At 44.0% G+C, this 11,289-nt stretch overlaps 1 protein-coding gene across 1 annotated transcript in view; it reads left to right on the top strand.

Moving 5' to 3' along the window:
• The first annotated feature begins 526 nt into the window (after positions 1–526).
• Positions 527–11,289, top strand: part of LOC106585440 (protein crumbs homolog 2) — a 30,665-nt gene continuing 19,902 nt past the window's right edge. Inside the window, exons 1-6 of the mRNA XM_014171636.2 lie at positions 527–808; positions 6,200–6,895; positions 7,132–7,327; positions 7,930–8,069; positions 8,677–8,862; positions 9,035–9,148. Of these exons, the coding sequence (XP_014027111.1) occupies positions 739–808; positions 6,200–6,895; positions 7,132–7,327; positions 7,930–8,069; positions 8,677–8,862; positions 9,035–9,148 (1,402 nt within the window). The 5' untranslated portion in view covers positions 527–738. The remainder of the gene's footprint in view (positions 809–6,199; positions 6,896–7,131; positions 7,328–7,929; positions 8,070–8,676; positions 8,863–9,034; positions 9,149–11,289) is intronic.

Below are 11,289 nucleotides of genomic sequence, written 5' to 3'. Positions count from 1 at the left end.
TCCATACCAACAGCCTCAACGTTGTTTTAAAAAATTTGTCAGTACGTCCAACCGGCCTCCCAACCACAGACCACGTGTATGACATCGTGTGGGCGAGCGGTTTGCTGATGTCAGTGTTGTGAACATGGGCAGGCATAAGCTACAAGCAACAAACACAAGACCATTTTATGGATGGCGATTTGATGTGATTTGCAATTTGAATGCACAAAAATACCATGACGAGATCCTGAGGCCCATTGTGAGCCCCATTTTTTTTTATATGTCTGTGACCAACAGATTGATTGATTTCCTCATATGAACTGTAACTCAGTCAAATCAATGAAATTGTTGCATGTTGCGTTTATGTTTTGTTTCAGAAAGTGAAATAAAGTGGGGAGAGAGGAATGAAGAGAGAGGAGGAAAGAGGACAAAGGGGTGTAGTAGAAAGAGAGAGTGCTAAAGAGAGAAACAGTCCATGTCAGTGAATCCAGGCCATGTTTTCTTTGGCCTCTCTCTGCAGGGTGATTACTCTGCCTTACTCTAGCCAGCCAAGCTCTGTCCCCAGAGAGCTCACACACACACTCACAGTACTGACTACTGACCAAGCATGGAGAGCCTGCAGCACACTTCCAGCTAACTTCTATTAGAGCAGAGAGTTGATCGGCTGGACCAGTATGCTGGGCGGGGACCCTGTGGAGGAGTGACAGGCAGCAGTTCTCAGGCTGGACGTTACGGGACCCAGTGGGTCCCATCACTGCCATGGAGTTTGGGAGGTTTCTTTTCAAGTCCCAAAGAACTTTGCTGCTCAGCATGATAATGTTCAAACTGGGTAGGACTGTTGATCAACTACTAGGTGTATGAATACTAGGATATTCCATGTGTTGTTGTGAGTGTGAATAGTGAGAAGTGTGTGTGCACTTGTATGTGTGAGTATTAATGGGGAAAGTAGTGATGTGAAAATGTGTGTGTGTGTATATCTGTGTATGTGTGTGTGTGTGTGTGTGTGTGTGTGTGTGTGTGTGTGTGTGTGTGTGTGTGTGTGTGGGTGGGTGTAGGAGATAGGGACAGGGCTGTAATAGGGCATTAGCAAGGTGGGAAGATGTTACAGGAGGACAAGTGGTAGTAGCCAGCTGGCAGACAGGTTGTTGTAGTTGATGTTAAGCTGAGTGCAGTCTCCCTTCAATAAGTCATTTATTCTTTAATTATACGGCTGGTCCTATTTATACATCTCTTTAAGAGAACCAAGATAGACTTGCCCCAAGAAGAGAGCTATCAAACATTTGTAACATAGCATACATAAAACAAGAATTGTGGTAAAACATATGTCACTATAATTTATCATCCACTACTATGTTCGACAACTAAAGATATAATTGTTTGAGCGCTTATCATTAATTAATTCATAGTTCACAGTCAACTAACACGGTGAGATAATTGGCTTTTGTTATTAATCTCTGATAACCCATGTCTTCTATGATAGGAGCATTAAGATTAGTAGAGAGATGAAGACAGGAGGGATTGTGGGGTGGGATTGGGGTGCCGTTGGGTGGAGGCTATTTTGAACCCCACCTAATGATGCATTGACCCATTTTTCCTGCGGCCCTGTGGGAAGCGTCTGAACCTCGTTAAATTGGGCAGACTGACAGGACGGGACGGCTAGAGTGGATTGCATGCAGGGGCCATTGTTACCCATCACCATGGTGACGGGTTAAGAGTCTGCACCACTTTTTGTCTAATCTATGAATGGAGAGAGAGGCAAGTGTTCGGAGAAGTGTGGAAAAACAAACACTATATTTAGATTTTATGGCTGATGGAAAAATATCTACAGTATTGAATCAACCATTGTTCATAGAAAATACTATCTTGACAACAATATGGCTCCTTTAATGTTAAACCCACACAAAACACAAACCTTTAAATCTCTGACTGACATCACAGGATAACTGTGACTAAATGTGTGAGAATTTGTGCTTTTTAAAGCGAAGTGAATCACCACAGTGTAGCCTTTTGAGTATGAATACAGTTTAGGAGAAAGCTCAACACTGGCATGGCTTGGATAACAGTCCCCTGTGGTGACCAAATAGAATTCCTCTAACTAGAACTTGTGTTAGAGCCAGGAGCGTCCTCTCACATTAGTCATGGCATCATTGGTCCATACCTCACAGTGTGGGTTTCAATTGACATTTGACTTGGAGTATATGTAAAGGTTATGTTTGGCTAACTATTGTTGGTAACTGTTATCACGGGGCAGGGGAAAGAAGTTCTCCTATATAATAACTATTAATCATCTATTATCTTCCTGCTGCGTTCTCCCACACTGTTAGAGGGATGCTCTGACAGACTCACTCTAGAGTTGAGGCTGACAACTCTCTGTTCTTTTACTCTACCTGCGTACTAAGTTAGGATGGTCCCATGACAAGTATCTGGCTCTGCTCTGTGTTTATCTTGATTCCTGGGGGTCAAGTGCTTGGTGCAGTGCAGTGCCAGAGAACAGCGCTGTAATCTGCCCATAACCATGATTTATGAACTGTTTCATGACACGGGAGGCAGCAATGACATCAACACATTGGAATGTTTCAGGGATGACTGGTCTGGCTGCAGCAGGATAGACCAGTCAGAGACCCCCACTGTCTAAACCAATCACCACCCCCCACACTACTACTAGTCTGATATGGGGTCCATGTGTACCAGCTACACTACACTACTTAAGCATCTTTGGGTCTTATAAAACTGCTATATACACTGAGTGCACAAAACATTAGGAACACCTTACTAATATTCAGTTGCACCACCTTTTGCCTTCAGAACAGCCTCATTTTGTCAGGGCATGGACACTACAAGCTGTTGAAAGCGTTTCACAGGGATGCTGGTCCATATTGACTCCAATGCTTTCCACAGTTGTGTCAAGTTGGCTGGATGTCCTTTGGGTGGTGGACCGTTCTTGATACACACGGGAAACTGTTTAGCATGAAAAACCCAGCAGTGTTGCAGTTCTTGACACACTCAAACCGGTGTGCCTGGCAACTACTACCATACCTATACCAGATCCTGTTCAAAGGCACTTCAATCTTTTGTCTTGCCCATTCACCCTCTGAATGGCACACATACACAATCCATATCTCAACTGTCTTAAGGCTTAAAATCCTCCCCTTCATCTACACTGATTGAAATGGATTTAACAATTGACATCAGTAAGGGATCATAGCTTTCATCTGGATTCACCTGGTCAGTCTGTCATGGAAAGAGCAGGTGTTCTTAATGTTTTGTATACTCAGTGTATATACGATATTACATTACTGACATACTGCTCTTCCCCCAGGTATCAGTAACGGCACCTTGGAGAGCAATGCTCTGCAGTTCACTGCTAACGGCTCGCTAGTTGCCTCTGTGACCAGTACCTGTTCCTAATGTTTTGTACACTCAGTGTAAATCCTATGCATTATGATTATGTCTGGAGGATGAGAGTGTTAACATGTGTGCATGTTAAACACACTCTCTAGTATAAAGGGAACACCATGAGTTAAGGGAAGCTTGTGGGTTGATGGGTTGAGAGTAGGAGGAACTGATTAAACTGGGGGCTGAAACCAACATTCCAGTGTGTCTGGGGTATCAGGGCATTAGTAGAGAACAGGGAAGGTGTTTCGAACAGACAGATTACAGCAGGGGAAGCAGACTGACTGACAGCAAGTAGACAATGACACATTGCCTTACAGTAGTAAATGATCAGTGGTCAGTGGTCTCCAACACTTGTCATGGAGAGCAACAAGTTGTGCTGACTTTTGCCAATAATCACAAACCTGATCACACACAACTAATCTATGTGATGATAAGTTGATTGATTGAATCAGGTGCTGAACTCGATCAAAAGCCTGCCCACCCTGCAGCTCTTCAGCACGATGGGTGGTCACACTACAGTAACAGGTGTAGGTGTTAGGGTTAACATGAAGGTACCAGATAGGTGTTAGGGGTGACAAAGGAGGGATATACTGTATGTAGACGTGCTAAAAGGCATGGGGCGACAGGTAGCTTAATGGTTAGAGCGTTGGACTAGCAACTGAAAGGTTGCAAGATTGAATCCCCGAGCTGACAAGGTACAAATCTGTCGTTCTGCCCCTGAACAAGGCAGTTAACCCACTGTTCCTAGGCTGTCATTAAGAATATGAATTTGTAGTAGGTGTTACTATGGATAGAGGGATGGGTGTTTTATAAGGAGTGGTGACTAACAACCCACTGGCATACACTGGTTGAATCAATGTTGTTTCCCCTCATTTAAATTAACCAATCAACCAATGTGGAATAGACATAGAATTGATGTCTGTGCCCAGTGGGAAGGGACAGAGAAGTATTCACAATGTGAACCCTTTAAGATAAGCTGTGAGTGACAGAAACAACTCTCATGTTAAAAATCCCTTAAATACAATATAAACAACACCAGCATATTGAATAACTCTGATAAGCCAGAAGCTATACATCTGTGTTCATTAAGTCGATACTTTAGTAATCTAATCAAATCAGGATTTAAGACAACATACACATTTCAAAAACGTAATGTTTTATGAGGAACACATTATCAGGACTCACACAGCATTTACATTTGACATTTTAGTCATTTAGCAGACACTTTTATCCAAAGCAACTTATTTACTATGACTGATGTGGTTGTCTCATCTATCTATCTTAAGATAAATGCACAATTTACAGTTAGTACCTTTATCTTAACATAGATAGATAGATGAGACAACCACATTTTTCTTCAATAAAGCAGCAAAGAGCAAAGTCAGTGCTAGTGGGGGGAGGAGAGGAGGGGGGGGGATGTGGGTTTGTTTAAGATACTCTTTGAAGAGGTAGTGTTTCAGATGTTTTCGGAAGATGGGAAGGGACTCTGCTGTCCTAGCTTCAGAGGGAAGCTGGTTCCACCATTGGGGTGCCAGGACAGAGAAGAGATTGGACTGGGCTGTGCGGGAGGGGTAGGAGGGCCAAGAGACCAGAGGAGTACTTGGGTTGGGGTGTAGGGTTTGAGTATAGCCTGAAGGTAGGGAGGGGCAGTTCCACAGTTTTGTCCCCTTTATATTCAAATATTTTAGCACTGTAAGCTTATTCTTTTCCATAAAGGAAATTCTGCAAAGATAGTGTTTGCTATGTCCTCAACAACTATAGCGGAAAATCGAACCAGGGTCAAACAGTCTGTGATTATTAAACTAGTGAATGACAACCTGATGCATTGTGTATTATGATGGGCCGTGCGGTCTGAACCAAGTTAGAGAAGTAGTGGTCAGAGTGAAGGGATCTAACATTGATGAAGTCTCAGCTAACAGCTGCTCACACAATGATTGTGTAATGAAGTTACTCCTAACACCATCCGCTGTGTTCACGGTAGAGACTAGAGAGAGAGGGAAGTGGGGCTTTTTACTCTTCATTAAGAGAGTGCTCTGTAAGCGCCTCAAAATCAGAGACAAAGGGAGATGTCAAAGGTACTGTAGCTGGTGTATTAGTCTACTAATGAGCTTGTAGGATGTCACGCCTATAAAAACTCTCAGTGCTACTACTTGGTAATCTCACTGGCAATGTTCCCTCAAAAAAAATGTAGGCACTGAGCAAATTTCAGGTCTGCTGAGCACAAACTTGAACCTTGTGAAAATTCTGTGCGACTTCTGGCATGCGTTTATTGTGAACACTGAGGCTGTACCCGCTTTAGGCTACTGTGGATATTTGATCATAATGTAGGCCTATCAGAATGGCCTACTATCAAAATCAATGGATAAAATGCATCCCATAACATTTTAACATGGAAAAACTGCAGCGGCTCTATCATTCAGCCTACAGTAGCAGTTAATGTGTGGTGTTCAATGTAGGCCTACATTCCATGAGACTTTTGAAAAAAACATGCAGGGCTTGACATTAACCTGTTTATCCACTTGTCCTTCAGACAAGGAGGTGACTGACAATATGTTGTTTGATGCAAGAAACCACTTTACAAAATAAAGTCAATTATTATCCCCATACCAATATTACAGAGAATCAGACACATTATGCTACCCTCTGCCTATTGGCTACTTAACTTATGCAAGCCTGTCTCAAAATACAACACTGCCCCTTTAACAGATAAAATGCTCTTTACCTGACTCGCTTTTGAAAGCGAGTTTCATCAAGTCATACTTTGGAGCTTGATAAGGTCTACTTGTTCATGTTAAATACTGAGTCTTTTATTTCTTGCCAACAGGTATACTGTGCACAGCAGCAGACCAGTGTCTGTCATCCCTGTGTCAGAATGGAGGTACGTGTTTGGACTATATGGGTAACTACACGTGTCTCTGCCCCAGATGGCCAGTCCACTACACAGGCAAGGACTGTAAGGAGCTGTACGACCCCTGTGTCTACGATGCCACTTGCACCAACTGTACCAGCACACTGGGCACAGGGGTCTACACTTGCCACTGCCCCGTCGGCTTCGCAGGGACCAACTGCACACTCAACATCAGCAGGTGTTTGAGCAACCCATGTAAAGGAGGTGTCAGGTCTCACTGTGTGGACACGGTGGATGGCTACACCTGCCACTGTCCCCCTGGCTATGGAGGAGAGGAGTGCCAGGAGAGGATCAGGGACTGCTCTGAGGAGCCGTGCCATAACGATGCCACCTGTGTTGGCACACCGGATGGGTACGTGTGCCAGTGCGGCCCGGGTTTCCAGGGGAGGGACTGTGAGGAGAACATAGATGACTGTAAGTCAGTCCCCTGTCAGAACGGAGCCATCTGTAAAGACGGCGTCAACGGATACCAGTGCTTCTGTGTGCCTGGTTTCCAAGGCTACCACTGCAACCTGGACATTAACGAGTGTGCATCGCGGCCGTGTGAGAACAACGGGACCTGTGCCAATGAGGTGGACCACTATGAGTGCAACTGTCTTCTTGGATTCAAAGGTGAGACAGTCTCTGTTTAGGTCAGTGCAATACATCCTGCTGTCTTAGAGTGTTAGGGAACTACCCTTTCTTCTTAATTCAATGCCTTTAGTTAAGAGTTCATTACTGAACCAACCTCATATAGAAAATACAAACGTTTGACACACCATGTTCAGTGTTGCTCCATTAGACCTCAGAGTTGTTTTCCTCATGGTGAAACCCATCATATGAAGCTGTGTCTGTGCTGTGTGTGGCAGGAGTGAACTGTGAAGTGGAGATAGATGACTGTGAGGAGCAGCCCTGCCAGAATGGAGCCAGCTGCCATGACCATGTGGGTCTGTACACATGTGAATGTGTGTCCGGGTACGAGGGCCATGAATGTGAGCTGGACATTGATGAGTGTGCCAGTGGACCCTGTCTCAACGAGGGCAACTGTACAGACCTGGTGAACAGGTAAGGCGGCTCCTACTCTCTCTCCTCTTATAGGCTGAATCAGCTGCTTAACCCCAATGTGTCGGTGAGCAGTATGTCAGCCGAGGGATTCCTTCCAGACAGTAAAGTTTAACAGGGCAAGGATAAGGATCAATCCGCTTATTCGGATGGTAATTAATCATGAGGTTGGGAAGTTAGGAAAACCTGATAGAGCTTCATCAGACCTGGGTTGATAAGACAGAGATACATTAGATTGAACCAATTACATTTGTTTGTCAAAAAATGCCCTAAAGGTGGTCTAAGGAGTCGTAGAGGTCTAAGCTGTTTAGGATCAGGCCCACTGCTGTTTCAACATAATCTCACCTCTATCTTTCCTCTCTACCTTTGTCCTGTCCAATAAAACTAAATAACGCAAGGAGTGGGACTGCCCCACAAAAAAACTACTTGAGGGTGGAAAGCCTGTAGCTCAGAAATCATATACTAGATTAGAAACTTCACAGCTAAGGCTGTTTAACATATCTACTGGCTGCGCTGAGATCCCACCGCATTTTTATACATCAAAGCTGTCCCAGTTTCACTGAAATAAGATGGATCTAATTTGCCTCTGTAACTTTCCTCCTCAGCTATGAGTGTGACTGCACTGGGACAGGCTTTACAGGAGAGCAATGTGAAGTGGACATCCCAGAGTGTGCTTCTGACCCCTGCCAGAATGGAGCTACCTGCGTAGAGGGAATCAACCAATATGGCTGTGTCTGCTGGCCAGGTACACACACCAAATACTCCCGCTGTGTACCCACTTCTCACTAAATGAGGCAGTGGTAACATGTCTGCATTGCTTTCGCTACACTACAGGAAGTACTACACATGCAGAGATTATTGGACAAGGCAATTTGATCTGCTATCTGACACTAAAACAGCGAGTGTATGGCAACATCCTAAGTGTCAGGAGTATGATGAAATGAAAAACTCCAGGCGCAGTCTTTTAGAGACATTTGAAACCCTCTTCTTGGTAAGATTGGGTTCTTGGAGTTACCCAGACGTAAATCAATGAGATAAACGGTAAAAGGTATGTAGTTTAGAGGACAAGAAGGAGGAGTGGTATGAGACATAGTGAAAAACCTATAATAGTCTGTAATAGTGTAGTACTGTGGTGTTACACCACAGTGCCATCTAGTGCAGAACTGGTGCAGCTGCAGGGCCATGAGCAGTAGGAAAACAAAGATGACCCTCAATAATATATCATAATATGGGAGAACACATCATATTGTTGTGTTTTGATGCATAAAGACATGATGATAGATACTGTATGTGTGTATTGAACAAGGTGGTACTGTGTGGTCCTGTTTTAACAATGGCTGTGTGCAATGCAGGTTATGAAGGGAAGAACTGCCAGGTGGATATAGACGAGTGTGAGCCGGAGCCCTGTGAGAATGGAGGAGAGTGTTTCCAGCGCTCAGAGTTGCTGTACTATGGGGTGCTGTCTGGACTGGAAGACAGGGAGTTCAACTATGAGGATGCAGCTGGGTTCCTCTGCCACTGTCAACCTGGGTTTGCTGGTAAGCCAAAAGACTCATATTCATACTTGATGACCTCATGATCATTGAATAGGACAGGATCCTTTAAGAATAAGATCTGGTTGAATTGGAATCCTTTGATATTGTAGTCAATGTTAATTTGAGTTAAGGGTAAGTTATTGAGTAAGTAAGTAATGCGTCCTGTCTCTTGCAGGAGAGAGCTGTGAAGTGAATGTGGACGAGTGTGAGTCCGCCCCGTGTCAGAACGGAGGGAGCTGTGAGGACCTGGTCAACTCATATTGGTGTGTCTGTCTACCTGGGTTTACAGGTAAGACTGTCTCTCTTTTTCACTGTGTAATAATACAGCTCTTTATGTGCAAAGAACCCCTGACCTGCTCTTAATATATTTAAGTTTACAGAGAAAATGAACCCTCCCCCCTTGACGGTAGAGAGAAACATGTTTGTTTTAAAGTTAATTTCCTGCAATTCTACATATTTTGCCAAGGGGCAGAGAGAACACTTTTCTAGTTTTACAGCTAATTTCCTACAATTCTGCACATTGTGTAATGACTTATGCCATCTTAATATGATGTGTGTGTGAGAATGACTAACACAATCAATGGGGGCCCCCTGAAGATCAGGGCCCCTGGGCATGTGCCCTGAGTGCCCGTTCGGTATTTGGCCATGATTACTACAAGTTTAGATAGCTGGCTAGACTAACTACCAATCTGATGCATAACCAAAATGAAACCTGGTGTATTCTACTATTCTTACTCTCAATAGTAAGTTGAGACCCCGACTGAGTTCTTTATTGGGTCGGGGACCCCCTGATGGCCGGGGGCCCTAATTGACCGGTTATTGCACTTATGCCTAAACACGGCCCTGGAAATCCCATAGTGATATCTCTTTGGAGATGCTTGCTGAGCAGTGAGAAAAACAATAATTGGTTAATCCTGCCACTGCTGATCATTCCGGCTGGAACTGGTCTGCTTGGGCATTAGAAAACTTTAATACCGCCATCAGTCAAAACAGAGATAAAACCACTTTGAAAGTTTGACCTTGAGTTTTAGTACAAGTGAAGGTGGGAAGCAAAACCACCCATGAATAACTCTGAAAAACAACTGAATATAGTATTTATCCAGTTTCTTGGGTGACCTGCCGTGTACAGGGGTTTGACAGGGCAGGTATTTGTTCATTTGGATCCCCATTAGTTTTTGCAGAAGCATCAGCTACTCTTCCTGGGGTCCTCAAAAAAACTTTACAAAACAAAACACTGATACACTAACAGACATGGATAGTCACAAAGTGAAAATGCAATGATTCACAAACAATACAACTAAAAAACGAATATAAACAATACAACTAAAAAACAATGTGTGTGTTAGAGTGTGTCTGTGTGTGTGTGTGTTTGTGTGTCCCCGCCGTTCCATGAGATGTTGTTAAATCCGTTTTGAAAGGTGATTTTGCTGTTTGCTTGAGTAATTGGAGATGGAAGGGAGTTCCATGCGATCATGGCTCTGTATAATACTGTGCGTTGCCGTGAATTTGTTTTGGACTTGAGGACTGTGTAGAGGGGAGTCCATATGGAGGGGCAAGGCAGTCGAAGAACAACAAAGCCCGTAAAACCTGCTGCCATATGTCAATAGTCCTGGCTGGGCATTAAACATAGGTCTTTCCTCTAGTTTACCAGGGGAGAGAGAGATTACCTCAAAGCTGCTTAGGCCTTATCAACTGCTAATGAATGAAAGCAGACACGAAGACCCTCTCATCACAAAAACAAAACCTGTTACCAATTAGTACAGAATGCATTGTGATACTCCTAGTCCTAGGCTATTTGCACTGTAAGCATACTTCCATATATTGTAACCAGGCATCAGCAAAATAGAGGGGACATAACACATACGTGCACAACAAAATAATATGACTGCATATTATCTGTAATTCCATGAGTTTCCTTTGCACGTGCAGATATAGTACTCAGGAACTGGATACACAAATGACATAGAACCCCCCCATCCCAGCCCACCTTGACCCTCCTTTCCCCCGATGTTTTACTGAGCTAAAAAAAAAAAATGTTAGTCATTTACCAGAAGCTCTTATCCAGAGTGACTTACAGTAGTGAGTGCATACATTCTCATCTATTTTTTCTTTTTTTCTTTTTTGTTAGTCAAGCTCAGCCCCTCTACTCACAAGCCCATCTCTTGTGATTAAAATGTCATCTGCCACGAGTGGGCATCCATAACATCAATCAGGAGGGACTGCAGCCCAACATTCCTGTTGTCAGCACTGAAAGAAGCCAGCTGGGTGGGAGGCTTAGAGCCCTGGCTGGGCTGGGCTGCCGAGGGAAGGAGGCATGCAGGCAAAAGGGAGGGAGAGAAGGAGGGTGGGCTAGGCTTGTGTAATCACTTCTGCCTGCCTGGTACAGAGGGGAGTGTATGGACTGTGTGTATGTGTGTGTGAGTGTGTGTG

Source organism: Salmo salar, chromosome ssa24, assembly GCF_905237065.1.
Source record: "Salmo salar chromosome ssa24, Ssal_v3.1, whole genome shotgun sequence".
NCBI lineage: Eukaryota > Metazoa > Chordata > Actinopteri > Salmoniformes > Salmonidae > Salmo > Salmo salar.
This window is presented reverse-complemented; position numbering and strand designations above follow the sequence as displayed.